General features: G+C 33.7%; 4 protein-coding genes, 1 long non-coding RNA gene and 2 pseudogenes across 9 annotated transcripts; 4 read left to right on the top strand and 3 right to left on the bottom strand.

The window, feature by feature from the left end:
• Window positions 1-108: 108 nt before the first annotated feature.
• Window positions 109-2,092, bottom strand: LOC130933186 (uncharacterized). The gene is made up of 3 exons (XR_009067642.1): window positions 1,908-2,092; window positions 384-703; window positions 109-306 (listed from the first exon to the last, which is right to left on the bottom strand). It is a non-coding gene; the product is annotated as an uncharacterized LOC130933186 (long non-coding RNA).
• On the top strand, window positions 1,862-6,109 carry LOC130933185 (F-box/LRR-repeat protein 3). 5 transcript variants are annotated; one of them, XR_009067641.1, is made up of 7 exons: window positions 1,862-2,750; window positions 3,685-3,810; window positions 3,961-4,065; window positions 4,157-4,556; window positions 4,659-4,788; window positions 4,885-5,526; window positions 5,685-5,739. XR_009067641.1 is itself a non-coding variant. In XM_057862734.1 (7 exons), exons 1-7 carry the CDS (start codon window positions 2,121-2,123, stop codon window positions 5,928-5,930), a joined length of 1,932 nt encoding a protein of 643 aa, XP_057718717.1. In that variant the 5' UTR covers window positions 1,862-2,120; the 3' UTR covers window positions 5,931-6,109. The 5 variants fall into 5 exon arrangements, 4 of the variants coding, with proteins under 4 accessions (XP_057718717.1, XP_057718718.1, XP_057718719.1 ...); XM_057862734.1 differs by having other exon boundaries at window positions 4,885-5,179; window positions 5,685-6,109; XM_057862735.1 differs by having other exon boundaries at window positions 4,885-5,255; window positions 5,685-5,920.
• A 982-nt stretch (window positions 6,110-7,091) lies between these two features.
• Window positions 7,092-9,757, top strand: LOC130935769 (putative pectinesterase/pectinesterase inhibitor 22). Its single transcript, XM_057865654.1, has 2 exons — window positions 7,092-8,071; window positions 8,846-9,757. Exons 1-2 carry the CDS (start codon window positions 7,126-7,128, stop codon window positions 9,514-9,516), a joined length of 1,617 nt encoding a protein of 538 aa, XP_057721637.1. The 5' UTR covers window positions 7,092-7,125; the 3' UTR covers window positions 9,517-9,757.
• Window positions 9,758-14,124: 4,367 nt separating this feature from the next.
• LOC130933190 (pectinesterase-like) lies at window positions 14,125-17,226 on the top strand. Its single transcript, XM_057862742.1, has 2 exons — window positions 14,125-15,182; window positions 16,386-17,226. Exons 1-2 carry the CDS (start codon window positions 14,225-14,227, stop codon window positions 17,063-17,065), a joined length of 1,638 nt encoding a protein of 545 aa, XP_057718725.1. The 5' UTR covers window positions 14,125-14,224; the 3' UTR covers window positions 17,066-17,226.
• Window positions 17,227-17,597: 371 nt separating this feature from the next.
• On the bottom strand, window positions 17,598-21,807 carry LOC130935854 (argininosuccinate lyase, chloroplastic-like). The gene is made up of 5 exons (XM_057865760.1): window positions 21,451-21,807; window positions 21,041-21,127; window positions 18,410-20,925; window positions 18,070-18,299; window positions 17,598-17,962 (listed from the first exon to the last, which is right to left on the bottom strand). The coding sequence occupies exons 3-5, from the start codon at window positions 18,480-18,482 to the stop codon at window positions 17,717-17,719; spliced, it is 549 nt and encodes a 182-aa protein (XP_057721743.1). The 5' UTR covers window positions 18,483-20,925; window positions 21,041-21,127; window positions 21,451-21,807; the 3' UTR covers window positions 17,598-17,716.
• LOC130933565 (profilin-1-like) lies at window positions 21,566-24,395 on the top strand (annotated as a pseudogene).
• A 1,230-nt stretch (window positions 24,396-25,625) lies between these two features.
• On the bottom strand, window positions 25,626-27,641 carry LOC130933564 (vacuolar-sorting protein BRO1-like; annotated as a pseudogene).
• Window positions 27,642-27,847: the final 206 nt, after the last annotated feature.

Raw genomic sequence — 27,847 nt, 5'->3', positions numbered from 1 at the left:
ATTTTCTAATTATAATTTAATCAAATACTAATATTAAAACCAAATTACTTAAATAATATTGAATCTATTCTACTTTTTAGTCACGTATAATATAAAGTCATTCTCGTAACAATAACCAACTGAAATAACATCGTAAATATCAACATTTAGAATTCATGCAAATTTAAACCATCCTCTTGTTAAATAAGCTTCATCATCCGCTATCCATGCAATGCGGCAAGGTATAAAATTGCCACACCGAGAAACTAAACTAACCCTTATTCCTTTCAATGGCATTGCATGCATGCAAAAGAAAGCCGGTAATATCTGAAAAAAAATCACAATATGTTATAAGATTATTCTTATAATGAATAACTTAAAATAAAAAAATTTAAATATATTACCAATCATTGAAATTGCATATCCAAATTTGTCACGAATTTAGCAAAACTGAACTTAAACTGAGAGAATTCAATCTCATTATGTGCTCCACTTTGAAGATTTTCGGGCAGACGTAAAAAACATGGAGGGGATGGAACTTGAACTTGCTCTATAAAATTCCGTGGATGCAATTCTTCAATAAAAAATCGAGCTCCTCTCAAAAAAGCTAACTTTAACCACATTCCATTAGGTTGGTCATAATAGGTGAGTAGATCCAACCATCCTTCGGTAAAGTAGAGATTATTGCCCCTTCTTTGAACGCTTACATCTATGTAGTTGGAACCTGAATCAGTGAAGACAACTTGATGAGGTATTTCATGGATGTGATGCATTGTAAACGATTGTGGTAAAAGACAATCAAACTGGAACATTAGACGATAAGAATAACTTAGAGTAACAACAATTAATAAATTATTAAAAGAATAATATAATAGAATGAGTATATGAAAAATATTATAAAAAATTATAAATTGTATCTTAAAAGGATCAACTTCAATAAAAAAAATGAAGAATACATTCTTATTTTATGAAATAGTAAAAAAATACTAAATATAAAATTATGAGATGACTCTCAAATTTAGATTCATGTACCACAGAAAAACACTATTTATAGACCTTGGTAAAACAAAAATAAATATGTAAATTACTTTTATTAAGGCAATTTTTTATTATATACAGTAATTACGCATTATAATTGATAAGTAGTTTAATAGTGCATTAAATATTGATTTGATATAATTATAATAAAGATATGTGACTAAATTAGTATAATTATATATTATTTATTAAATATTAATTATAATATAATAATATAATTATAATAAAGGTATTTTTTATAAAATAATTTAGAATAGATGAAAAATTTCATTCGTTTTGGAGGGAAAACGGACTCACGAGAGAGATCGACACATCATCCTTATTAACTGGGGTAAAACCCAATTTTAGTGTATTAAGTAGATTTTAAGAAAAAGTCTTTGTGATTGATAATTTTCAATTGACTATTGAATTTTTTTTAGAAAAAATAAAATTGGTTAGTTTGTTTATTTTTATATATTAAAATTTGTTAATAATATAAAGATCAGATACTCTAATTTTAAATGTGAGGCTTGTCTAACATACACCTAATATAGCTGCCTCCCCCGGGGCACGCAACATAAAACGGGAGTGGATTTTTTTTCAGTAAAAAAAAAAATTGGATGATATTTAGTGTTTAATTTTATTATTTATTATTTTTTTTTAATTTTGATTCCATTTGTAAAATTAAAAATAAAAGATCAAATTTTATTTTTTTAAGTATTCAAAAAAATGGAGATGATCTATTTCCAAGATGAAACTAATTTATCACAAGCTAGAAGAGGTAGGGTTATTGCTTAGTTATATGTTATGTTGATTAAGTGGTTGTTTGCTTCCTTAATGGTTATTAGGGAGTGAGAAGAAATAGAATGAAGTAGTACAAGAGAGGACATGATCAAAGTGGAAAAACATACCATTTCTCTCCTCCGTTCTTCCCACTGCACTCCCTCTCTTTTCCGAACAAACGCAGCGTAGAAGCAATGAAACCGTCACAACCACACTCCACATTTTCCCCCACACTCTCCAAACGCATCCTCCATCCCCTTCTCCACCTCCGCCTCTTGTTCCTCTTCGTTCCCACCTAAACTAAACCCCCCTCACTCCTCTCTTTTCTTATTATTTTTTTAATGATGTCTGAATCCCTTCTCTGCCTCTTAACCGAGGACCTCCTTGTCCGAGTCCTTCACCACCTCCACTCCGACGCCGACCGAAAATCATGGCGACTCGTCTGCAAACACCTGAACCGGGTCGAATCCCTCACCCGAACAACCATTCGGATCCTCCGGATCGAGTTCCTGCTCGCTCTGCTCCAAAAATTCCGCAACATTCAGGAACTTGACCTCTCCCTCTGCCCGCGGATCGACGATGGAGCCGTCAAGGTTATGCTGAGTCAGGGATCGCCCGGTTGGACTCGGGGGCTTAAGAGGCTGGTGCTGAGTCGAGCCACCGGTTTGGGCCACTCGGGTCTGGAACAGCTGGTTCGTGCGTGTCCCTTGTTGGAGGCCGTTGACGTGTCGCATTGTTGGGGTTTCGGTGACAGAGAGGCTGCGGCCATTTCGTGCGGCACGAGGTTGAGGGAGGTGAACATGGACAAGTGCTTGGGTGTCACTGATATTGGGTTAGCCAGGATCGCTGTTGGTTGCAGCAGATTAGAGCGCCTCAGCTTGAAGTGGTGCTTTGAGATTTCTGATCTTGGCGTTGACCTTCTTTGCAAGAAGTGCTTCTATTTGAAAGTTCTCGATGTCTCGTATCTCAAGGTTAGTTAGTTAGTTACGTAGTTATGGAAAGGTGTTTGGCCATGACATTATTGGTAGTACTTATTTGAGAGCCACTAATTGGATATGCTGATTAGATGATCCATTTTGGTTTTGACTTTTCAGTTTTCACACTTAGTCCTTTGTCTTTGTTGAAAACAGTTATCTCAGTTCCACATTACAGCACCATGTGCAGATTGGTGAATGAAAGGGACAGAGAGATTGAGAAACAAAGATGGATGATGGTGACGGGAGTTATATGTTATTGTTATTAAAAATGGGTGCTGATTACCGACAGGGGGCAATCACTTATTTTGGAAACCACTTAATCCTTAATTCCTTATCATTCGTATTAATGGTAAAAGTAAAAATTGTTAAGTAGTTATAATTGAAACATTCTATAAGCTTTTTCGAAGAGTGCAAACCAAATTCTTTTAGTCATATTCCCAACTTTTCAAATAGGATTCTTGGGTAGTGGGTTTCGGATGTCTTTCAAAGACTAGTGCTACATCCTGAATAAGTGGCTTTTATTTTTCATGCTTACAATAAATGAAGAACACATTTGGTTTCGTATATATCGGAATGGGAAAGAAAAAACTATTGTTTTTTCTTGACTAAGGACAACGTATTGTTGTTGTACTTGTATATGCAGTAATGGCAGTTGCTGATATGGTTTTCTGTTTTAACTCATCACCTTATTCAGTTATTCCACTTATATTTGGTTATGTTTTGCTGCTTTACACAGTCATGGAGTTCTATTCTTGCTACTCCTGAGAGTGTAGAGGTGAAGTTATGATTGGATGACTAAAATTACTACATAAAATATTTTTACTACATAAAATATTTTTGCACTTGACAGTGAATAAAAAAGAAAAAAAAAATTAAATCTATTTTTTAAAATGATCTTTTGAATAATTTTGGGATCTTCCGTCATCAGGTTACAAGCGAATCTTTGCGATCAATAGCTTCTCTATTATATCTAGAGGTTCTTGTTATGGTGGGCTGCTCTTTAGTGGATGATGTTGGATTGCGGTATCTTGAAAATGGATGTCCACTTCTTAAGGTGAACTTAGGTTATTTGTTCACTCTAAGTTTTAAAATGTCTCAGTACTGGGTTTAAACAAGTCAAGAAGTTTGCCTGATGAGTTCTGTGGAACATAGAGACAGATATATGTCCTTAATTTTAAACAAGCGTCGTTTCCTTGTATTGCAGACGATTGATGTATCACGGTGCAACTGTATTAGCTCCTCTGGCTTAATATCTCTAGTTAGTGGACATGTGGATCTTGTACAGATAGGTGCAGGATACTGCCTCTCTGTGAGTTTATGGTGATATATGATATAAGTGTATACCGCATCGTGCATCGTCATAAACTTACTATACACTTACACTTAGCCATGTCCTACAGGAACTTTCAGGACCTCTTGTTCATTGCTTGAAGAATTTAGAGCAGCTGAGCGCAATTAGAATTGATGGTGTTCGAGTTTCTGACTTCTTCCTCCAGACCATAGGGAAAAACTGCAAGTTTATAGTGGAGCTTGGTTTAAGCAAATGTATTGGTGTGACCAACATGGGTATTTTGCACCTAGTATCCGGTTGTGGCAGTTTGAAGATACTTGATTTGACTTGTTGTCGCTCCATCACTGATGCAGCCATCTCTACAATAGCAGACTCTTGTCCGGACCTTGTCTGTCTTAGGTTAGAGTCTTGTGACATGGTGACTGAGAATTGTATTTATCATCTTGGATCGAGTTGCTTGCTGCTTGAAGAACTTGATCTTACTGATTGCTCTGGCATCAATGACATTGGTAAATTTCAGTAGAGTTATATCTGTAATTAGTTGTATGAATTGTGTTCGAGAGTGGCAGTAGTTCTGATTAATCTATTTCCAACGTTCTGTCTTCTTGCAGCACTTAAGTACCTATCTGGGTGTTCAGAACTCGTAAGATTGAAGTTAGGATTGTGCACAAACATATCAGACATTGGATTGTCACAAATTGCTTATAATTGCCGAAAAATGGCTGAACTTGATCTCTATCGGTAATTGAACTTTGTGGGCGTGTGTAATTGTTTATGTTTCAACGAACTGGAAACCAAGTAGTGATTTGTTTAGTTCATTCCATTTGTCTATTGTAGATGTGTATATATTGGAGATGATGGGCTAGCAGCACTTGCAAGTGGATGTAAGAAGTTGATGAAGCTTAATGTGTCGTATTGCAATAGGATCACAGACAAAGGGATGGAGTATCTCAGCCATCTTGGTGAATTATCGGAACTGGAGATGCGTGGGCTTTCAAACGTCACAAGCATTGGTATAAAAGCTGTTGCACTGAGCTGCAAGAGACTGGCCGATTTAGATTTAAAACATTGTGAAAAAATAGATGATTCTGGTTTCTGGGCCCTTGCTTTTTACTCACAAAACCTGCGGCAGGTCAGTGGCATTTGCATACTCAATTACATTATTTCTGCCTTCTTAATAACAAAGGAATGCAGCCTCCAAACCGAAAGTAAGTCAAATGAATGTGCCTGAAGGGACATAAATGATAGTCCTCGGGTTTTATTGATTCATAAGTTATGTACTATCTTTTAGTTTGATCTTATTGACAAATTTGTCACTATGATACTCCTTTGAGACTGAGTCATTGACCAACACTATGATACTCCTACTGCTTCTCAATGCTTCATAAGATAATCTTTTGTGTCTTTGCTAATTGACAAACTGATACACTAAACGTAGAAAACCTGCTATGCTGGTAACACGTGGTTTCTACAGCCAGTGTGAGTATTTTCTTATGCTTTCTATAACTGAAGTTCCTATTTACACTTTTACAACCCCATCATGCGTTAATTATTCCTCAAATAATGGTGAAAAAGGTCGTATATATTTGTGTATTTGAATGACTAACTGAGTATAGTGATGATGATGATGTTGGCAGATAAACTTGAGCAACTGCAATGTGTCAGATGTGGTGTTGTGCCTGATGATGGGAAACTTGAAACGCCTTCAGGATGCAAAACTGGTGCATCTTTTTAAAGTCACTGTAAAAGGGGTGGAACTTGCCCTTAGAGCTTGCTGCGGCCGCATCAAGAAGGTTAAACTACATAGTTCTCTGCGGTTCTTGATTTCGCCGGAAATACTTGACACGTTCCAAGCACGAGGGTGCAAGGTCAGATGGGATTAGCCATGCTATTAATCCGTCATCAAGGCCAAGATAAATTAATGTATTTTGCTTGCTTTTCTTGGAAAACAAGGCACCAAAGAGGCCTTCGGTTCAATGATTTTGTAAATTTCTCTTGTATGGACCTACTCAAATAAGGTGGTACAAATAATACTTCTGTTAGGTTACATTGACGGGTTTAAGAAAAAGGAATTTACCTTCTCAAGGTATCCCCTTCCTTATTTATGAGGTTACTTCTCACAAGAGTTAAATCTGATTTTAACTTAATAATTATGCTTACAAATTTGATTCTGTAACCGATCCCATGTTAAAATTGAACTTCATTAGCAGTTTTGTCATTATCGAGTATATATAAATCTGACTGTCGATATATTTCTAGGCAAAGTGTTTGATGATCATACTTAGAGTTAGACAGAGACAGGGGTGACCGACTGAGTCTTAAAATATTTAGGAATTAACCCAGTGCATATTATCAAAATTATATGTTGATTCTTCCGTTGTAAAAGTTCCATTTCTACAACTATCCATACAAGAACGATATGTTATACATAATCTCAAATTATATCGGTGACGACTCCAGCTAATTAAGTTTCATATATTAAAAAATCTGAATTAGTTCCAATAGTAGGAACTAGATTACTTAGGCAGAAATCAAGCTATGCAATGCGAAAGCAGCTAAGAACCAGATGCAGCTCGAGTTTCTACGCGACTACGAAGCAAAGAATACAAGTATACAACTTTCGGAATAAAAATAAAATAAAATAAAACCATAGAGTATAGGCCTCAATTTATGTGCTGTCCGAACGGGACCTTAGCTTGAGAGAAACATAATAAGGTTGGTTATTCATTTAACTGTTCATTTTGACTTATGGTTGCACCTTGATACAAAAGAAGCCACGGCCTTGTATAAATAATAATCGATGAAACATCAAAAAGTGAGAAGCTCCAAACAATCACAAAACATGTATGGGGGGATGGAGAATACCATGCCATGCCTCCATCAAAAGCAAGCTTTGGAATTACTTGGCACTTTTGTCCAGAGAAAAAAAAGCACAAAGTGAATGTGAATAATATTACTCTCAAGAAAAGAACTTGAACTCCGAAAGCAAAAGCTCGTCTATAAATAAAAGTTGGTTCTGAACAACACAAACACAAACACATATACCCTACTACCTTTCCACTACTCTGGCAAATAATAATGGCTTTGCTTAATCTCTTTTTCATCCTCATGCTTTTACCCTTATCATTTGAGGCTTCACTTTCATCAGGCATCGAAACCCAAGACCTGAACTCCATGATTGCACAAGCCTGCATGAACATCGAAAACCAAAACTCATGCCTCGCCAACATCCAAAACGAGCTCGTCAAGATCGGCCCCCCAAGCCCCACTTCCGTGTTGAGCGCCGCACTCGGTGCCACGATCAACGAAGCCAGGGGGGCCATCGACAAGATCACAAAGTTCACCACGTTCTCCGTGAGCAACCGCGAGCAACTAGCCATAGAAGACTGCAAAGAGCTTCTAGACTATTCCGTTTCGGAGCTGGCATGGTCCATGGGAGAGATGAGAAGAATCCGTGGCGGAGATACAAGCGCGCAATACGAGGGAAACCTGGAAGCGTGGCTAAGTGCAGCTCTGAGCAACCAAGATACTTGCATTGAAGGGTTTGAAGGTACGGACAGGCGCCTCGAGAGTTACATAAGCGGAAGCTTAACGCAAGTTACGCAGCTTATAAGCAATGTGTTGTCCCTCTACACTCAACTCCATAAATTACCATTCAGCCCTCCCAGAAAGACTAATACTCTTAATGTCACGACGGTTGTTGATGAGTTTCCCGACTGGATGAGCGACGGTGACGAGCAGCTGCTTAACGCGAAGTCGCCCCCGCATGGTCGTGCGGACGCTGTGGTGGCGTTGGATGGGAGTGGGCATTTCCGGAGCATCATGGAGGCCGTTAATGCGGCTCCGAGTCATAGTAACACGAGATATGTCATATACGTGAAGCAGGGGTTGTACAGGGAGAACGTTGATATGAAGAAAAAGATGACCAACATTATGCTCGTTGGTGATGGTATTGGCAGAACCATTCTCACCAGCAACCGCAACTTCATGCAAGGTTGGACCACTTTTAGAACTGCTACACTTGGTAAGTAACATAAGATCTGATACTTTTTTAGAAATTAAATAGTTTACGAAAATTTTCAAGTATATCCTTATATCAATATTTTAATAATTTTAATCTTGATTTTAATTATAAAAAAATAAATATAATATAAAAAGAGTTTTAAGTATATATCAATAACATCAGTATTCTAGTTATTTTAAATGTTGATCTGAATTATAAAAAATATATATAAGATGAGTTGAGTGAATAAAGTATTTGTACAATGAGCTATTTATTTGGCCCAATATGAGTTAAAAAATAAACATTAAGAATAAAATACTACTAATTTCTTAAACACAATACACTCATACTATTCAAAATAACCATCCGAGTATCACACATAATAAACATCTCATTATACACATTATATAAATACTTTATTGACTCCCTATACTTCCTCATATAATATATATTAATTGAAATCAACAATTAAAATAACTGGAATATTGGTGTTCTAAATACGCTTAAAATTTTTTCTATAATATATACTTGATATATTTGAAAACTTTTCAATAGTTTATTATTGGTAAAAAATGAGGTACAGTTAATTTTACGTGAAATTGATAATTAAATTTATTAGATAAAAATTTAGTTAAATCAATCAAATTATCTAATGACTGTCAGTTATGAACTTCAACTTCACCTGAAGTCATTTAATGACTCTCAGTTATGAACTTCAACTTCACGTAAAGTCGATTACACATAGGTTTTTAACTTTATTATTTTTTATGTAAAATGACAAAATTCACAATGTAGCTGTATCCGGGAAGGGATTCATTGCAAGGGACATGACATTCCGCAACACAGCTGGACCAGTGAACCACCAAGCAGTGGCACTTCGTGTGGACTCTGACCAATCAGCGTTCTACAGGTGTAGCATCGAAGGATTCCAAGACACACTTTACGCTCACTCACTGCGTCAATTTTACCGCGAATGTGAAATCTACGGTACCATTGACTTCATCTTTGGCAACGGTGCAGCAGTGTTGCAAAACTGCAAGATCTACACGAGAGTTCCTCTCCCGTTACAAAAGGTTACCATCACGGCCCAAGGAAGAAAAAGCCCACACCAAAGCACAGGCTTCACAATCCAAGATAGCTTTATTCTAGCAACTCAGCCCACTTATCTGGGCCGGCCCTGGAAGGAGTACTCAAGAACAGTTTACATAAACACCTATATGAGTGCGCACGTGCAGCCTCAAGGGTGGCTTGAGTGGTTTGGGAACTTTGCATTGAACACATTGTGGTACGGTGAGTATAGGAATTATGGGCCTGGGTCAGCCCTTGGTGGAAGGGTCAAATGGCCCGGGTATCATGTTATTAAGAATCCTGCTGCAGCTAGTTACTTTACGGTTCAGAGGTTCATTAACGGTAACTCATGGTTGCCAAGGACAGGTGTCAAGTTCACTTCAGGCTTGACCAATTGACTCATTTCTAATTCCACCTCTATACTACTTAGCTAGCTATTTTACTATAATAATCTGGATATGTATCAATGGTAATACTAATATGTTTACCATTGTTAGGTTTTAATTAGGTCAATAATTTTACCCTTTTTCTTTGACTGTTGAAGGAAGAATAGGTTGTTTTTTTATTGGGGGGATCATAGATTAATGATGATTGTAAAAAATGGTAAAATTTGTTTGGTGAACTATGTAACTTTTTGTCCTTGGTATTTTCAGGTAATTTTGTTATGCCTTTGGCCTTTCCCCCACTTTTATTTATCCCAAAATTTTTCTCCCTTTTGCTAATTGATATGACATGATTAGTTAGCTGTTTTCCATATTATATTCAATTAACCCGCTTCCTCAGCATGAAGAACAATAATCATAAAGGCTTCTTGGTAGATAATAATGATAAAAGATTTGATTTTATAAACTAAGAGCGTAGAATATTAGTTTAAGCCATATAATTTAGAATAAAATATATTTTTTATTTTTAAAATTTTGTTATAAGTTTTAGACATTATTTTATTTTATTTTTTTATTTGTATCAAATTTATTTCTATTCGAAAAATATGACCAATTTAAAAATAATTTTATAAAAATAACTTTTAATTTAAGTAAATCAAATATATTTATCATATATTATTATTAAATTAGTCTTAAATTTTTTAAAATTTAATTATCAAAAATATATTTAATACAAATAAAAAAATTTAAAATTAAATTAAAACAAAATAAAATTTAAATATATTTTTAAAATTTTTAATAAATTTAAAAAAATATATATATATTTTATCCCGTCGTTTATCATCTAACAGTGAAATTAAATGGATAGACTTAAGAGGTTGCCAGGTTAGGCCTTATTGTAATCGTGGATTCCACTAAAGCTGAAAGAAATTAATTTGTTCACACATTGTCTGCTATTGACTCAAGTTCCGAGTGGTAGTTGTTGTGTATCGTGTCTGATGGAAAATTTAAATAATCAACCAATTAATGGCCACACTAATCATTTTCAAATTTCAAAGAGTGACTATTTAATTTGTTGCTTCAAGTAATTAACTATCTCACGTGGCTTTCTTTCTGTTTTGAATTTTGGCAAAATAATCATTTTGCATAAGGCAACAGAATTTTAGATAAAAGACAAGGACAATTTTGGTGAAGAAAACAGTATTTAATGAAGAAAATTTTTTACTCGTATTTGATAATTAAAATGAATGTATAAGATATGTGTGATTTGAATGCAATTTACAAATCTGATAAAAGTTCCAGCGTCCAGCGAGATTAAAATTGATTACAGACAATTCCTTACTTAGACCTAACGCATGATAGATAGAAGTCTCGGTGCAATTAAATTTCGGCCAGCTCTCTTTTTTTCATACAAAATTTAAGGATAGATGAGTTTTGTTTACGTAACTTTAAACGCGTTTGTTTAGGTTTTAATTAAAATTAGTACATTTTTAAATGGTTGGATTTCCCTAATAGAAATACTAAATAACCAATAATTATTCAACCATCATTTAGTCAATATGATCTAATATAATCAATGATAACGGTTTACATTTTTATTATTTTATTATGCTTCTCTCCTATAAAATACAGACATTTTTTTTTTATTTGTCATGTCTTAGTATTGGACATATTTTAGATATTACGCATGTCAACATTCGTCCGATACGTGTGTTATTTGTGTTTAATTGTATTTTAATAAAAATAAAATTTTTTTTAAGATATACTTTGACACACATAAATATCATTACATATTAGTGTGTTTAGTTTTATTCTTAACATGTATTTTTAAAATAAATTTAAAAATAGTATATATTATTAATTTTTAATATAAAATATATTTTAAATATTTTATATAATTAAAAAATATATTAAAAATATTAATAATATTAATTTATGTTTTAATATTAATAAAATATTCCTGCATCATAGCTTCTTTCTTTTAGACAATAAAACGGAAAATGAAACCTCACAAAAAATAAAGATAGGACAATATTCTTCTACAAAAATCGGAAGCGAAGATGGATAATAAATCTAGGGCAGAAACAAGAAATAGAGAGGCATCTTCTTTCTCTACCTTGCTTCATTGTCATCACTACATTAGTTTGGTAAAATTTTTATTTAAAAAATTATAATAATTATATTTAATAAAATCAAATTAAAAATAATTTTTAATAACCATAAATAATAAATAAATAATAAATTTGATAATATAACTTAAAATTTAAAAAATAATAATAAATATAAATATAAAAATAAATTTAAATATTTATTAAGATTATATTTAATTTTTTATTTTTTATAAATACAAACTAATTTTACATTTTTTAAATATTTTTAAAATTTATAAATATAAACCCATAATCTTTTTATTTATCACACACAAAATAAAATGTTTATACTTAAAAAAAAAAGACAAATATCTCTTTAAAAAAATTTATAAAATCAGATTTTAATTTTATATACAAAAATATTATATATATATATATATAATAGCCGCTAATTAAATTAATTATTATATATTTATAAATATATGTATAATTTGATTTATTTTTTATTATATATTTTATATTAATAATTAATTTTAATAACTTATTTTAGTATATTCTTAATATGATTGTTTTTTTTTTCTTTCACCCATGTAAACCTTCCAATTCCCTTCCCTTTCTATTTTCTTCAGTAAACTCTCGTCCTCATGTTTTGTACTTCGTATTTTCTTTCACGCCATTTCATCACCGTTTTACTTTTTTTTGACTAATTACATCCGCAAGTCATTCCACATCCAAAATAACTCATAATCATAACTAACAAAACGTCTTCTAAACACATTTGAAACTCATTCACATTCAAAATAGCTATAGGTTGACAAAATGCCTCGTAAACACAGTCGAAACTAATTTCACATAAAAAAATAGAAAAAAATTAAGAGTAGTCAACATGACAACTAACATTTAATATAAAAAAAACATTCGACTTGAAACAAAATTTTGGGATAAAAATTTAACATAAAAATTTAATAATAATATTTATATTAAAATAAAATTTAAATATAATTATTTTTTAAATTTGTCATTAATAAGATAATAAATAAATAATTCTATAAGATAGAGGATAATGATCAAGATGTTTTTGATATAGACCACATTTAAGATAAGTTAATCTAACCTCATTTCACTAGTTTGGGTGATATTGCCAAATTTGAAGTTGTTTTCAGGATCTCGTTCTAAAGAATTAAGGTCAAACTCGTCAGATGCAACTCTTTAAATTTTTGAAAGTTGTATTTCACTTTTTTTCGTGATTCATTAAAATAAAAGAACTATTTACATACAGGTGTTGATATTGTAAAAGCTAAGTTATATATTCTCCTTCTTGAATATTAACTTTCCTCTTAAAAAATACATCAATTCTTTAATTTTTCATCATTATTTTATATAAAAAATTTGAATATATTAAAAGAATAAATATTAAAATTTAAAATATTTATTAATTTTTTTATCAATTTCTACGAATACAATAATATCAATACTTATTGAATATTCTAATATTTTTTATCATATAAAAAATTAAATAAAATAAATAATAATATATAAAATAATATTAAATTAAATGAATAAAAAATACCTAATTTTTTAACAAAGCGTGCTTTTTATAATGAGAAGCAAAACAACAAACATCAAAGAGCGTATTTATTATATAATAAGAGTATGAGATAGAAATTAAACCTAAATACTCTAAATTATAATAAAGTATTTAAGCCAACTCAACTACTCTTTATTTTTTGAAGAACTATTACTAATATTTTTATAAAAAACATTGAGAGGGACATGGCCCCGATTGCCCTAGTGAAGCTCCGTTCCTGCATTCAAACTCTTAAAATAATAATATATAAAACTCAATTAAAAAAATATTACAAAATCAATACAATTTACTCTTTTTGCCAGCTATATAATACCAAAAAAGAGACCAAATATATTAGTAGAGTATGTGTGTATTGACTAAAATTATCGAGCAATATAAAAAATATTCAAAATCTAAACTTAACAAACTTATTTTTAATAGAATTTAATCGACTTAATAATAATTATTAGTTAAGCAATATATAGCTAATGGATGTTGATTAGCTAGCAGCAGTATTTTGCTAACAAGTCATTTGAGAGTTTATTTAACCAAACCCATCAAGGATATGCTTAAATATTGGCTTATATGAGTCTTTTAAGTTTTAACAACTTCAGATACGTGGAAATGAATAGGTGGCGCCTATATAAAGTCCGTTATACCAAAATGAAATAAAAAAAAGAAATTTGGAGTGCCCGGCCGGGACTCATTCTCCTTTTCTTGCGTTTTCATATAATCAATCCGTGTTAGCTTTCTGACTTTGAAGCTTAATTAACATTGCCTTTAAAAGCGAGCTTGAACTTTTCCAGTTATAGGTAACACAATTAAAGTAGATCTAGTTGTTCAAGGTATATATAGAACCGGTGCAAATAAGAAGACCATAATGTTTTAGCAATTAATTTAGGGTAGGGTTGACATTCTTCTTTCTATCTAACCTCTTAAACAATTAACCTAATTGGTTTATTTTAATTAAACCGAAATATTCCATCATAGCTAGGAAGCTATATATATAAAGTATAAACGGTCTAATTATTTTGATTAACCGAATATCCACATACACCACACCCTCATGGCAATAACTTCAAAGATAATGTCCCTAACATTATGCATGTTTTTATGGCAATTTGCATCTCTTGCATTATTATCAGCATCATCTGCTTCTTCCTCCATAGACACAATTTGCAACCTCACACCTTATCCAACATTTTGCAAATCCAATTCCCCTTCTAATGTCCAAGGAGGTGACATTCATGAGTATGGCCGTTTTTACACAAACAAGTCCCTGTCATCATCAAGGGATGTTCTCTCATTAGTCTCTACCTACTTACAATCTCCCTCCAAATTCTCCCAGTCAACGATTCTCGCCCTTGAAGATTGCCACCTCTTAGTTGACCTCAACATAGATTTCTGGACCAAGACTCTACAAACTCTAGACACCACAAACACCACCCTTAATAGTTCCGAGGCTGAAAACCTTCTTACCATGATTAGTGCTACATTAACCAATCTCGATACCTGCTTAGAGAGCCTTAAAGAAGCCACGTCATCAACCCCTGATGACAACCTAGTAAGCCATATTTCAAACGGAACCATGTTTTCCAGCATATCTCTTGCACTCTTTAAACGGGGTTGGGCTTCAAGCATAACCACACAACAGAGTCGAAAGCTGTTTTCTGATGCTTACGCGTGGGAACAGAGGGTTTACGAGATAATCAGAAAGAGAGGGAGAAAGCTGCTTCAGAGTGCTCCTGACGGTGTTGTTGTGAACCAAACGGTGGTGGTGAATCCTGATGGGTCTGGAAACTTCACAACTATCAACGATGCAGTGGCTGCGGCACCCAACAACACCGGTGGTGTCAATGGTTTCTTTGTGATTTATGTGGTTGCAGGAGTGTACGAAGAGTATGTATCTATTCCAAAATACAAGCAGTACTTGATGATGATCGGTGATGGTATCAACCAGACCATAATCACCGGCAATCACAGCGCCGGTACTGGCTACACTACCTTCAATTCTTATTCATTTGGTAATAACCTTCAACTCAACCTACCTTCTTTTGTTTCATCAATAAATTACATTCATCTATATAATTTAAAATTTTAATTTTAATTTATTATTAGTGTAAAATAGTTTAATTATGTAATATTATTTTAATAAAAATAATTATTTTTTATATTAATTGTAATAATCGTAAAAAAAACTAATTGGAAAAAAACAAATGCAATTGGACTCGTTAGATCTTAAAAGACATAATACTCATTAGTATAATTTAAGTGAATCCATGTTTTTTCATTGGGAGGTATAACTTTCTCATCACTCACATGCATTTCATATTAAAAAAAATGTTATTTATACACCAAAATTAACAACTAAAATCAATCACTAATGTATTTATATATAAGAGAAGTGCTAGGGGCCAGCACTTTTGCTAAATTCTGGCTAGCACTTAACCATCAAAGGAAAATTGAATGATTCTCTACCATTAGATGCAATCTCACACCATTAAAAAATCGACTTTTTCTATATATAAATATATGTGTGGTTTAATTTATTTTTAATGTGCATTTTGTATTCTAATATGTATTTTATTTTGGTGGCTGACTTTATTTAGTGGCTGATTTTAGTATACACGTAACCTTAAAAAAAATAATATTTAAAGTTTTGAACTAATCTTTAGACACTTTTCATAGACTTTTTTTATAGTAAATATATAAATACCAATAAATAATATAAAACATAAATTTTTTATTTTTTGTTTTTTATTTTTTATTTTTTATTTTTTACTTCTCATGAAATCATTTTCAGTAATAAAAGGTGTATGAGAGTCACATATATAAAAAGAAAAAAGTTTAAGAATAAATAATTTCAATTTTTATTAGTCTACATTTTTAGTTAACAGTATAACTTTTTTTTTAGTTTAACAGACTAATTCTATATTTTTAGTTTATATTTTTAAATATTACTAATTAATTACCGATTAAAAATAATAAATTATCCTAATTTTATAGTATTACCCATATAAGTATAGTAGTGCATATATATAATAACATCACAGCAACATGTATGTGTATAGCCACGCGTAATGAAGAATCATATATATGTTGAGTAAAGAATTTAAATAATTTAAGCTACTTTTAGTATAAATTTTAACTTCATATGAATCATGTAGCAAGTGATCATAAATTATAGTTTAATTTATAGCTGATTTACGTTTTGATATGTGACACAGCTGTGGTTGCGCAAGGATTCGTGGCTATGAATATAACATTTCGCAACACAGCAGGAGCAAGCAATTACCAAGCGGTGGCTCTTAGAAGCGGAGCAGACCTATCCGCATTCTACAATTGCAGCTTCGAAGGGTACCAAGACACTTTATACACACATTCAATGAGACAATTCTACAGAGATTGCGACATTTACGGCACAGTTGACTTCATATTTGGCAACGCAGCAGTTGTGTTGCAAAACTGTAACATTTTGCCACGCCTCCCAATGAGTGGCCAGTACAACACCATCACAGCACAGGGCAGAACTGACATTAACCAAAACACAGGAACATCTGTACACAACTGTACAATAACCGCCGCCACCGACTTGGGCACCACTAAAACGTATCTTGGGAGGCCATGGAAGGAGTATTCAAGAACGGTTTACATGCAGTCTTTCATGGACAGTTTGATTGATCCTGCTGGTTGGGCAGAGTGGTCAGGGACATTGTATTTGGACACTCTTTATTATGCGGAATATGATAATTGGGGTCCTGGATCTAACACTAGTAATAGGGTCACTTGGGCAGGCTACCATGTCATTAATGCCACTGATGCACAGAATTTCACAGTTTCTAATTTCATATCCGGTGCTGCATGGTTACCTCCTACTGGAGTCCCCTACTTTCTTGATTTAATTTGAACTCTATCCATACAAACTTTGATCCTTATTTGTTGTTGTAATTATGTTTTCTTTCTTTCATTCTGCACTTGTCCTATTGGACCACCATTTTATCATATGTAAAATCTTACCATTGTTAAAAAAAAAAAATTTCAAGACATAAAAAAAAAGGCACAGAATTAGAACTGACCTATTTAAAAATTTTTAACAGTGCAAAAAAGTATTATATTACTACTACAAGAGACACGCTGAATAGCGGCGGTTAATTTAGGGATTTGCGGCGGTTTTAAACCGCTGCGAAACGAAATTCCAGCGGTTCCAGAAGCGTCGCCTATTAGGGGGTTGTAATATGATTTTGTGGCGGTTCTAATGAACCGCTGGCACAACCGCCGCAAATCAGGTTGACGATTTTGCGGCGGTTGCAGAACCGCCGCTATTTCTGTATTGGATTTAAAAAAAATCTGCGGGGGTTTCAAAACCGCCGCAGATTTATGTTGGTTTTTTTAAAAAAAATTGCAACGGTTTCGAATATAGTATAAGCAGTAAATTCTATAAATAAAATGAAACAATATATCTGATAAACAAGGAAGGTAATAGAAGCAGCAACAAATTATAAGTCAATAAAAGTTATACAAAGGTGTGACGACCAGAGGGCAAGAGTTGAAAATGGTTTCAAATCTGAACTTGGACAGTGATATACAGCATTAAGACTATCAAGTACCACCAGAGAGCCAATGAATAACATGTCTTTACCTTGTTAACAAGGTAATCGGCAAGTGTTGTTGCATCAAGATGACCAGCAGGTAAAGCCTTTTGTATTCTGTCCCGATTGAAGGTGATGTTCAGTGCAAACTCTGCTGACACCTCAAGCATCCCCAAAATAGTTTTAACACTGTCAAATACTGGTTCTTTGTCTTCCTACTTCAAGAAAGGAACTTATGTTAGTAACGAACTTATGTTAGTTAATCTAAAAGACAAAGGAAATATACTAAGAGAAGTTACACTTCCTTATATTCTTTAGTTACCTGCAAATCACGATTGTATGCATGAGGGAGCCCTTTGGATAATGTAAGCAAAGTAACCAAATCTCCTATGACCCTAGCAGACTTTCCACAGACTAGCTCCATTGGGTCTGGATTCTTTTTCTGAGGCATTATACTACTCCCTGTAGAGACAGAGTCACTTGGAGTGATAAATTCAAACTCCTCAGAAGTCCACAACACCCATTCTTCACCAAGCCGAGAAAGATGCACCGCTGTGATGGCATTAACAGAAAGGAACTCCATCACAAAATCTCGGTCAGAAACTGCATCAATACTATTTAAGATGACAATTAACCTTCAAGTGCAGCTTTTTCATGCTCACCACTCAACAAAAATCCTTGAAACCTTGTTGTAGTTTGAAAACCAAACTCATCAGGTATCAACACGTTCTTCATGGAAGAATTAGCCAAGGGGAGTTTTGCGGCATTGTCTCGAGCAGGTGGTGGATTTGGTGAATATAAAAAGGGGGGAATATAAAATCTCAAGCGTACACAAATGTTCAAATCCTAAACACTACAAATGTTTTTAAAGTCTCATAACCAGCTTTGGTGAAAGGAATAAACCCTTTCAACTGATGCGATTTTACACATGTAATTATAATTGAAAATATATGTTATGAATAGATGTAGGCTGCATAGCCATATTAAACAGGATGAAGGTAAATAAAGTTTCATAAACAAACCTCCTAAATATACCACCAAGAATGAAATGGCGAATGACACCATGACAATAAAATAAACTTGTTTCGTCCAATAACTATGTGGAATTACTAAAAGCAATTCAATTGGGCAAACCTGGGAAGAAGAAAAGCTACCACAGGGAGGCCAGGTGCGAGTAAGATTAATTGCATAACTCAAAAATCAAAATCAAATTAGTACCACGACTGGTGTGAACAAACTTAAAGGGGGCATGATTGTGCTTTGCTTTCTATCAACACTGAAGATATCAAATGCTATAAAGACTAAACAAACAACTTCACAAATAATTGGTAGAACTAAACATAAAAAATACCAAAATAAAGCATAAACTGCAAATAATAAATTAATGTGTGTTTCCAGTCTCAAACAGAATCAGTATCTAGCACACATTTTATTATTATAGTTTAAAATGAGGTGTGAGCATTTACCCATAAGAAGCAATAGAGATTTTATTCTAATCATGAGGAGTGAAAGTACACCATTCAAAGACTTCTATAACAGGATAATTATTATATACTAAGGCACACATAAACATGTTGAATAAATTATTTATTATTCTTATCAGACCTGAAGTCCTAATTTTCCCCCTTTTTTTTACTAAATCAATTTTTAATAACAATCGATGTGACTGTTGCATATGAAAAAATTAGTATGAGCAATCAATATGTGGTGCAGATTTCAGATCAATTTACTTGTTCATCAAAACCCAATGTGTATGTGGTGCATAGAATAACAACGTAACTAACCCCAGTCCCTTCTTATTATTATTTAATTGCTAAGGAGGACATGTTTATAAACATTGGAGTTAATAAGTATATATGCATATACAGTAGAAGATAGGTTGTATTATTTAATTTTGTTTGGTTTTACATAATAACGTGGTGATTGAAAAGTGAGGAAAGAGGTCAGATTTGGGTGTAGAGACACATAAACTATATACTATAATTATACATGTGATCCAAAAATAATGTGTTATGTTATTAAGCTAAGCAGTGAAAGAGAAGCACCCCAACACTCACTACCAATCCAATGCATTTACGGATGTGGTGTTGTAATGGCATAGGCTTATGAGCAGTCCTGGGTCTTGAAACAAAGTTTTAAGAGAGTCAAATATATAATTAATTAAGTATATAAAAGTATTTATATTCAAATTAAATCTATTAATTTTTAAATTTTTAATTGTTATAAATTCATAAGTATATAAAAGTATTTATATTCAAATTAAATCTATTAAGAGAGTTTTTCTGGAGGGCTTTCAAGTATAGGACAAGTATGAGCAATCTTGCTAAAAAATTTAAGAACAAAGAAGAATCACAATAACAGAAAAGAAGAGAGAATATACAAGATAAAATAAAAAAGATAACTAGTATTTGAGAATATGTAAACTTCAAGTTACAGTACAAGAATGAGAGAGCTATATGTATGGGCTCGAATATAAAGGTTATGAACTATCCAACTAAACAAGGAAGTGGGTTAACATTGTGATAGCCATTAACCTGATAGTCATTAACCGTGAGTTAAGATTGATTAATAACAAAGAAGAATTTAGAGGATTAGACTCTTACTATTCAAATGACGAGAATTTTTTTAATCCATCTTGTTAAGCACTTGATATCAGCTCTTTTCTCCAATGTATTTACTTATTTTATGGTTTTGGGGTGAGGCCAGCATTAAATTTTTTATAGCGAGTTACAAACAAAATTTCATAAAATCAAAATATAGGCATGGATACCTAACTAATATATTACATACCCAGAAATATCATTACTAATGCAAAAGGTCATACTAACACCTAGGGATCAGATACACCTATTCTATACAACAAACAAGGCTAGACTGTTTTAGAACAGAATATGCATCAGCAAAATTGAAATGTCAAATTTACAGTAACATTTAGAACACAATTTATTTTGACAATACATGAGGTCACCTGATTTCTATATGCCAAACACAATGAGAAAGTTAACCATGTACAATACATAAGGAAATAAATAGATTTGTTACCACGTGCAGCTTCACTCCAAGTGCACTAGATAACTTTGAAGATCTTTTGTCAAATTCATGAAGTTGACAAGCTGCTGAATATACGCTTCAAACTAGCACAAGCAGCACGTAATCTAGCCATGCTCATTGAGCTTATCTGTGAGGTAGTGTTGACACAACATATAGTCAAACACATATTAATTTCGTTATGTATGAAAGGTTCGTTAGCATACTCTGCAGAGAGCCCACATTTAAGAGGCACTTGCTCTCACCTTTGGACAGAAGCGAACATCAAGAGTTTCCAGCATAGTGCATCTAGCAATAGCGGCTTCAACAGCTTTCTCATCAATATTGCAAGACTACAAAACCAAAATTACCCCATCCGAAAAAAAAACCCAAAATGTCAATAAAATGAAGGAAAAAAATTGCAGGAAGCCAGGAACTTCAATTTTGACCATGATTGGCAACACCAAAGCAATACACACTAAAATATCAAGACTCAGGGTTCAGAAATTGGGGAAAAATTGAATCAGAATGTTAAATTGGGGAAGAAAAATTTGGGCAAAATTAATCGACCAGTGTTATTCGAACCAAAATTCAGAAGGAACAGACATGAAATTGATACAAATTTAATTTATCAACAACCATTAATATTAAATTGGGACAAGGGAGAAGAACATACGAGAGAGAGGAAAATGGGCCGATCTGCAACGCACAACAGGGCAAGGGGGGAAGGCTGCCGACGACGACACCGGGATGGATGGCTGGGGAGGACGCCGACGACGTCACGGACATGCATGGCGGAAGGAGAAGACCATATCGACCCCTTCCACTTTACCTTCGCGCGCGAGAGCTACACGGCGAGGAGACCAGTGACGGGAAAGAATGACGACAAGGACGTGATGGCTGGAACTAACGGAGAGAAGATTCACCACAGCGAGGGAAGGAGACCAGTGATTGGCGCCTTTGCTCTGCTAGAGTTGGCGTGCAAAAGGTGAAGGTTAGTGGCGTGCAAAAGGAAAAGGTGAAGGTTAGGGAAACAAAATCCCCTCCCCTCAACGTTATTTGCTGCTGTTGGGGCCCAAACCGTCTCAAGTCAAATCAATTGGAGCGGAGCTTATTTACCCAACAAGAACCGCACCAATTCAACCAATTTGCAGCTGTTTGAAAAAAACACTGGTAATTTTGGGCCGCTAAGTCCCGCTTTTTTTGGTACACCAATTATTAATATTATAAGAGAATTTTTTATTATTATAAAATCAATTTTCAAATTATTTAACTAATTAACACATAAAAAAATTAATAATCTAAAACAATAAAAATAAGATTTAAAATTTTTCTTATTTTTGTTTTATATTTTTTAAAAATATAGAATAATCTTTTATCATCAATACAATCAAGTTCTTTAATTTTGAGAAAAAACCATTCAAAGTGAAAAAAAAATACTCAATTAGTATTGTAGTATTTGGATATCAACTTGTTTTTTTGGAAAAGCTTTTTCATAATCAGTAATTTATTCCAATGAAATGATAGAAGAACGTTTATTAGTAGTGATCATTCTTAAAATGTTTATGATTATGGTCTTCTAGTATTATCTGTGAACATGAATAATATTTCTGCTGTAGTGTTTGAGAGATTAAAATCTAGAGCATGATCCTAAATTCTATAAATAATTTGGTGATACAAGATAGTCTGTTCAGCATTCGAGTCTTGAATGACTCTAACTAGCTGTATTTAAATTTTGGTGATTGCTACGGTACGATAATAAATTCATACGTACTGATACGTTTAAAATATGGACAAATAACAATAAAACATGTGAAATTTATTTTTCACGTCAGCATTTAATTTTTTCTTTTCTAAATATATATTATATCACCATTTTTACTAAAATACCCTTTTAATTAAATAAAAATAAAAATTATTTATTTATTTAATTTTATAAAAAAACTTAAACATCCTTACTTACTTTATTTGATTAGACAAAAATATCCTTTTAAATTAATCAAATTTTAGAATTCAATTAACAATTAATCTTAATTTTATAATTTTAAATAATTAAAACAACAAAACAAAAACATATTAAAAAAACAAAAAATCAAAATTGTTCTTCATCTTCTCCAATTCTCTTTTAACTCTTCATTTTTGGTGCCCCCTCTAAAGAAAAGCAGTTAAAGACCCAAACCAAATCCACAAAACCCTAGCCCGGCCGCTGTCTCCGGGTTCTCAGCGCTTCCGCTTCTTCCTCTTCCCCTGTCCGAAACCAGGTAGCTCGGCACGTCGTACCCATTCTCGCTGGCTTCTCTGTTCGTGGCTTGGAGCAGTTCGCCGTCGGATCACCGCTTGCCGTCGTCTCGCCGGTTGCCGTCGTGGCAAACCTACGTCGATGACCACCTTCTCTGCGAAATTGAAGGCAGCCACCTCTCCTCCGCCGCAATCGTCGGCCAAGACGGCAGTGTTTGGGCTCAGAGCTCTAATTTCCCTCAGGTTATCTTTAATACTTCTCAATTTCTCTCTCCAAAACTCTCCTTCTTTCTTAGTGCTTTGTTTTCCAGATTCATCTGTTCTTTTTTTTTCGTTAATTTTCCTCCGATTTATCAGATTTGATTTGCATGTGACATACTGACATATCCTATGGTTTTGGTGTTAATTTCATACATTCGCGCTTTAACCATAGCTGTTTAGTTTTATCAACTGGAGCTAATTGATTAATTTTTCAGTTTCTTAATGTTTCACTTGTTAAGTGCAATTTATGCTATAAATTAAAGCTTGGAGAGAGTCATTAGGAATGACTTGGAGTTTGGACTATGTGATTATCTGATATGAGATGCATTCCTTTTTATTAGTATGTAACAACATAAGATCAATCATACACTCGTTATTGTTATATATGAAATCGGATATTCACATCACTTGTGCAAGTAACATGTGGCTGGGGATTTCAAGTGTGTTTGGTTCATAGCACAAGTCAAGTGATCCTTGCAATCTGAAATAGTTTTAGTTGATCTGTTCTTGATTGGTCTTTTGTGTTGTGCAGTTCAAGCCTGAGGAAATTACTGCTATCATGAACGACTTTGCTGAGCCTTGATCGCTTGCCCCCACCGGGTTGTACCTCGGTGGCACCAAATATATGGTTATACAAGGTGAACCCGGCGCTGTCATTCGAGGGAAGAAGGTACTGACTGTTTCTAATTATAGCTTGAATTTTGATTGCACAAGTTCATCAAAGAAAATACAACAATCTATGATAATGTGAATCTGCTAATCTGATTGAGTAAATTTATGATGTAATCATGGATTCAAATTGTGGTATGTGACTGCTTTAGGCCATAGCTCACAATGAATCAGCATCAGCGTAAAACTCATTGCTGCACCATGTCCATACCGTTGTTACCTTGATGCTGGTTTTGGCCATTGGTTGTTAAAATCTCAGCTTGTCCTTGTCATGCAGGGTCTTGGTGGTGTTACCATTAAGAAGACGAATCAGGCGTTGATCATCGGAATCTACGATGAGCTTATGACTCCAGGGCAGTGCAACATGATTGTTGAAAGGCTGGGTGATTATCTCATTGATACGGGTCTTTAAGTCTTCTTTGTTATTTCATGTTATCTGCTTGCTTATTTCACTGGCTCCTATACAAGCTTCGCATCGATTTGCCAAGAGAATGCTCGATTGTAGTGTAATAATATTAATTAATGGTTATTCAAAGTCATGGGATCTGCGTCTAGGGAAGAAGTTATGGTGCTTGAGAAGTGAATGATAACTATAATCTCTGTTGTTGTGCTTTTTAGCGGGTATCTGTATACATTTTACAAGTGGTTTTAATGCTACGGGCATAGATTGGCATAACTTTCTAAACCTTATATCTCCCATCCTTTTTCTTCTCAATTTTATCTATGCCCAAGGAATATAATGTTATTATCATCACTGATTCACGGTTCTGTTAGCATCATAGTATATTTCCTTTTACTCTTGGAAGAAATGTTACACCTAATAGTTCTCATCAATTTTGAGATTTCTAAACTGTGTTCTTGGGGTGTCAAATTATGAGTGGAGAAAATGGAAAGGGATAGAAAATAGGGACAAAGAATCTCAATCCATTGGCTATGGACTTTTGATTAAAGTCTTATGTCTGCATTGTGTCTCCATTTAAAATTTGACACATGCATAAATTTCATCTCCGTTTTCGCCAAGAATTTGGCACTCAGAAACAAATAGGATAGAAACAAATATTTGACTATCCACAAGTACCAAAATATTCATGGCTTGACGCGCACAAGTTTTCTTTAACCTCAAGAACCAGATGAATTTTTTATTAAACATGGTTCAAATAAGATGTTCCCCTTAGGCCTTAACAACATAATTTTTTTTTTAATTCCCTTGTATTTCTTGTGCGTCTTACGATCCAACAATTTCCTTTGTTGAGTTTATGGAAATATACAACATAAAAGTTCACAAGGGACAATCCACATAGTACATTCTTTTAGAGAAAACAATCCCGAACATGATACTACTCATCACCATAAAAGAGGGTAAGAAATCTTTGAATATGTAGTGATACAAGTATATGTTTTCTGACGAGTTGGCATGTATAAATGGGGGAACCCCACTCTGCATAAAGTAGAAAATTGGAAATAAACCAACTGTACTTACAACATTTTTTGTATAAACTATTCACAAACCAATGACAATGCAAACTAACAAAATACAAATCCAGAAACGACCCAAAAAGTACATACCAATTCTCCACGCTGGTCTAAAGCTTCAAGATAACAGTTATATCTAAATCCAATTTGTTGAGGAGATAGCTGACGGAAAGAATAATCTCTCTTATTATAGAAGACGGTTGGATAACACTATTGCTGCTTATAGTATCCACCTTGATGAGGTGGAGGGTATGGAGATGGAACGGTATATGGAGGCCTGGGAACAGAACCAGGTTGCTGAGCCGGCGCATTATAGTATGGACCACGCCATCCAGGATATGCAGGTTGGCCATACTCTGCTGGTGCCTGCTGATGAACCTGATGGGGTTGGTATGGAGCGGCAGATGTTGGTGGAATGTGGTATGGAGGTGGAGGCTGATGCGCTACTGAACCATATGAGGGAGGGGGATGTCCGTAGGAAGAAACCGGAGGCTGCTCAGGTGGTTGATAATAAAGTGTTTGGGGACGAGGATCTGTTTGTTGTGTACTGGGTCTTTGGTTTTGGCTTCCAACTGGTGGGTAGCTACTACTAAAAGCACCTGAGTTTTTATCTTGGAAACTCATACCAGCCACTTGTCTTTGAACATCTTCAATCATTTCTCTGCACTGGATGTTCCTTGTCATTACGAAGTCATTGCTCTACTGCTTTACATTTGTGATCGCATCCTATCGAACAGAAATTTGCATAAATAGCAAGTACTTGTTTTCAACCATATATTTAATCATACTCAGATAATTTCTTGCATAATAGAATTCAATCAACACATAGTTGATAAGTTCTAACCTGCAGAGTAACATAGAATTTTAACCCTTCATTAATGTTGTCTTTTATCTCTCGAAACTTGGCTATGGCAGCTTCAATCTGCTTATAGCATTTTTCACGTGAAGCTGAGATATTATAAGGAAACCATGAAAAGATCAACCATCAGACAAGTAGGGTGACTACACCAAAAAAAAAAAAAGAAAGGGTAGCATTCTGTATGAAATAATAAGAGCCATTCCAACTATTACCACTGAAATAGAAAAGAAGGTCCATTAATTAATGCATCAGTTTAAACAATTTTCTGTTGCTGGTTAATATTCAGTTTTGTGTACATTAAAATCAGATTCAATATTGAGGAGAACAACCAAATAGATATACCTTTATAGTCTTCAAGATTGAAGAGAGCCGAGAATTCATCATTCTGAGCCTGTAAACAGAAGCAAACGGTTGTTAGAATCACATAATTGAAGATTGTTGCTTGCTCACAATAATCAATGTAGTAAGTAAAAAAGGAACCCCAGAAAATTTTGTATTAAAAAAAAACCACCAAGACAGTTTGGGAAATATTTCTCTTAGAAAGTTCTAATATGCATCAATTCTTTTTAAGCGAGCGCACATAATGCAATACCTGGATCTGCATCAACAGTTGCTCCTGTGCCTCAATATTTGAGCTATTTCTTCACAAATATGGTCATATTTTGCTATTTCCTTCTTAAAGAGATCCTCATGAGAGCCAGTGGATGTCATCAACTTTGGTAATATATCATCCTGAAGATATTTTTAGAAATACAAGCAAAGATAAATAGTACATGTTATAGATTCATGAATCACGGATTACATAGGATGGAAAAAATTCCACAAGAAGCATCCTAATCAGGTGTACCTTTCTTTTCATCTCTTTAAGCATGTCTTCAAGACCAGCCCTTTGGGCTCCAAGAGTTTATACTTGCCTCTGAAATAGCGAGCACAAAATTTGATAAGAATTATAAACACATCTAATGCCAATGTTGTAGTCATTTTTTAAAATTATAACCCTATGAAACAATTAGAACATGTATTACTAATATTCCTTTTGTAAACTGAAATCCCTTTTCCTACTGCTAACTCTAATCAATACTCCATTGTCCCACAATATGACACAGATAGGATGAACTGAAGGACTGTAAAACAAAAATATTACTGAAATTGCCAATATAGCAAAAAATTTGTCACATATACCAGAAAATTCTAAGAGAAAAATAACAGTCATATAAATTATTGATTCAAGAACTGGTAGTGAATCTTATTCTTTGAAAATCATAATACACAATCATAAAATAACCATAACAGGACCAAAAACAGCAACTAACCAGGCTCTGCTTGAGAGATCCCACAATAGCATCTTCATTTTGATCTAAAGACATAATCGGCCTTGCCAAGGTTGGAAGTGCGGATTCAATCTGGTAAAGTGCATAGGAAGTTCAATGACTGAGCAACATGTCCTAGCCACACCAAGAGCCAAATGAATCATAACAAATAGTACAACAATTTACCGGCGGGCATCAAGGATTGACATGAATGCCGAATTTTCTCTAACCGAACGCTCAGGGTTTAGGGTTGGGTTTTTGAG

The sequence above is a fragment of the Arachis stenosperma genome, chromosome 6, assembly GCF_014773155.1.
Source record: "Arachis stenosperma cultivar V10309 chromosome 6, arast.V10309.gnm1.PFL2, whole genome shotgun sequence".
In the NCBI taxonomy this organism is placed as follows: Eukaryota; Viridiplantae; Streptophyta; class Magnoliopsida; order Fabales; family Fabaceae; genus Arachis; species Arachis stenosperma.
This window is presented reverse-complemented; position numbering and strand designations above follow the sequence as displayed.

Bases quoted from the DNA above. Each gene is read 5' to 3' on its own strand.
- LOC130933185 (XM_057862734.1), top strand. From the start codon at position 2,121: ATGATGTCTGAATCCCTTCTCTGCCTCTTAACCGAGGACCTCCTTGTC. The intron at 2,751-3,684 runs GTTAGTTAGTTA...TTCCGTCATCAG, and splicing joins TCGATGTCTCGTATCTCAAG to GTTACAAGCGAATCTTTGCG. The intron at 5,180-5,684 runs GTCAGTGGCATT...TGATGTTGGCAG, and splicing joins ACTCACAAAACCTGCGGCAG to ATAAACTTGAGCAACTGCAA.
- LOC130935769 (XM_057865654.1), top strand. From the start codon at position 7,126: ATGGCTTTGCTTAATCTCTTTTTCATCCTCATGCTTTTACCCTTATCA. The intron at 8,072-8,845 runs GTAAGTAACATA...TTCACAATGTAG, and splicing joins TTTTAGAACTGCTACACTTG to CTGTATCCGGGAAGGGATTC.
- LOC130933190 (XM_057862742.1), top strand. From the start codon at position 14,225: ATGGCAATAACTTCAAAGATAATGTCCCTAACATTATGCATGTTTTTA. The intron at 15,183-16,385 runs GTAATAACCTTC...TATGTGACACAG, and splicing joins CTTCAATTCTTATTCATTTG to CTGTGGTTGCGCAAGGATTC.
- LOC130935854 (XM_057865760.1), bottom strand. From the start codon at position 18,482: ATGAAGAACGTGTTGATACCTGATGAGTTTGGTTTTCAAACTACAACA. The intron at 18,300-18,409 runs GTGAGCATGAAA...ATGCCATCACAG, and splicing joins TCAAGGATTTTTGTTGAGTG to CGGTGCATCTTTCTCGGCTT. The intron at 17,963-18,069 runs GTAACTAAAGAA...TTCTTGAAGTAG, and splicing joins CATACAATCGTGATTTGCAG to GAAGACAAAGAACCAGTATT.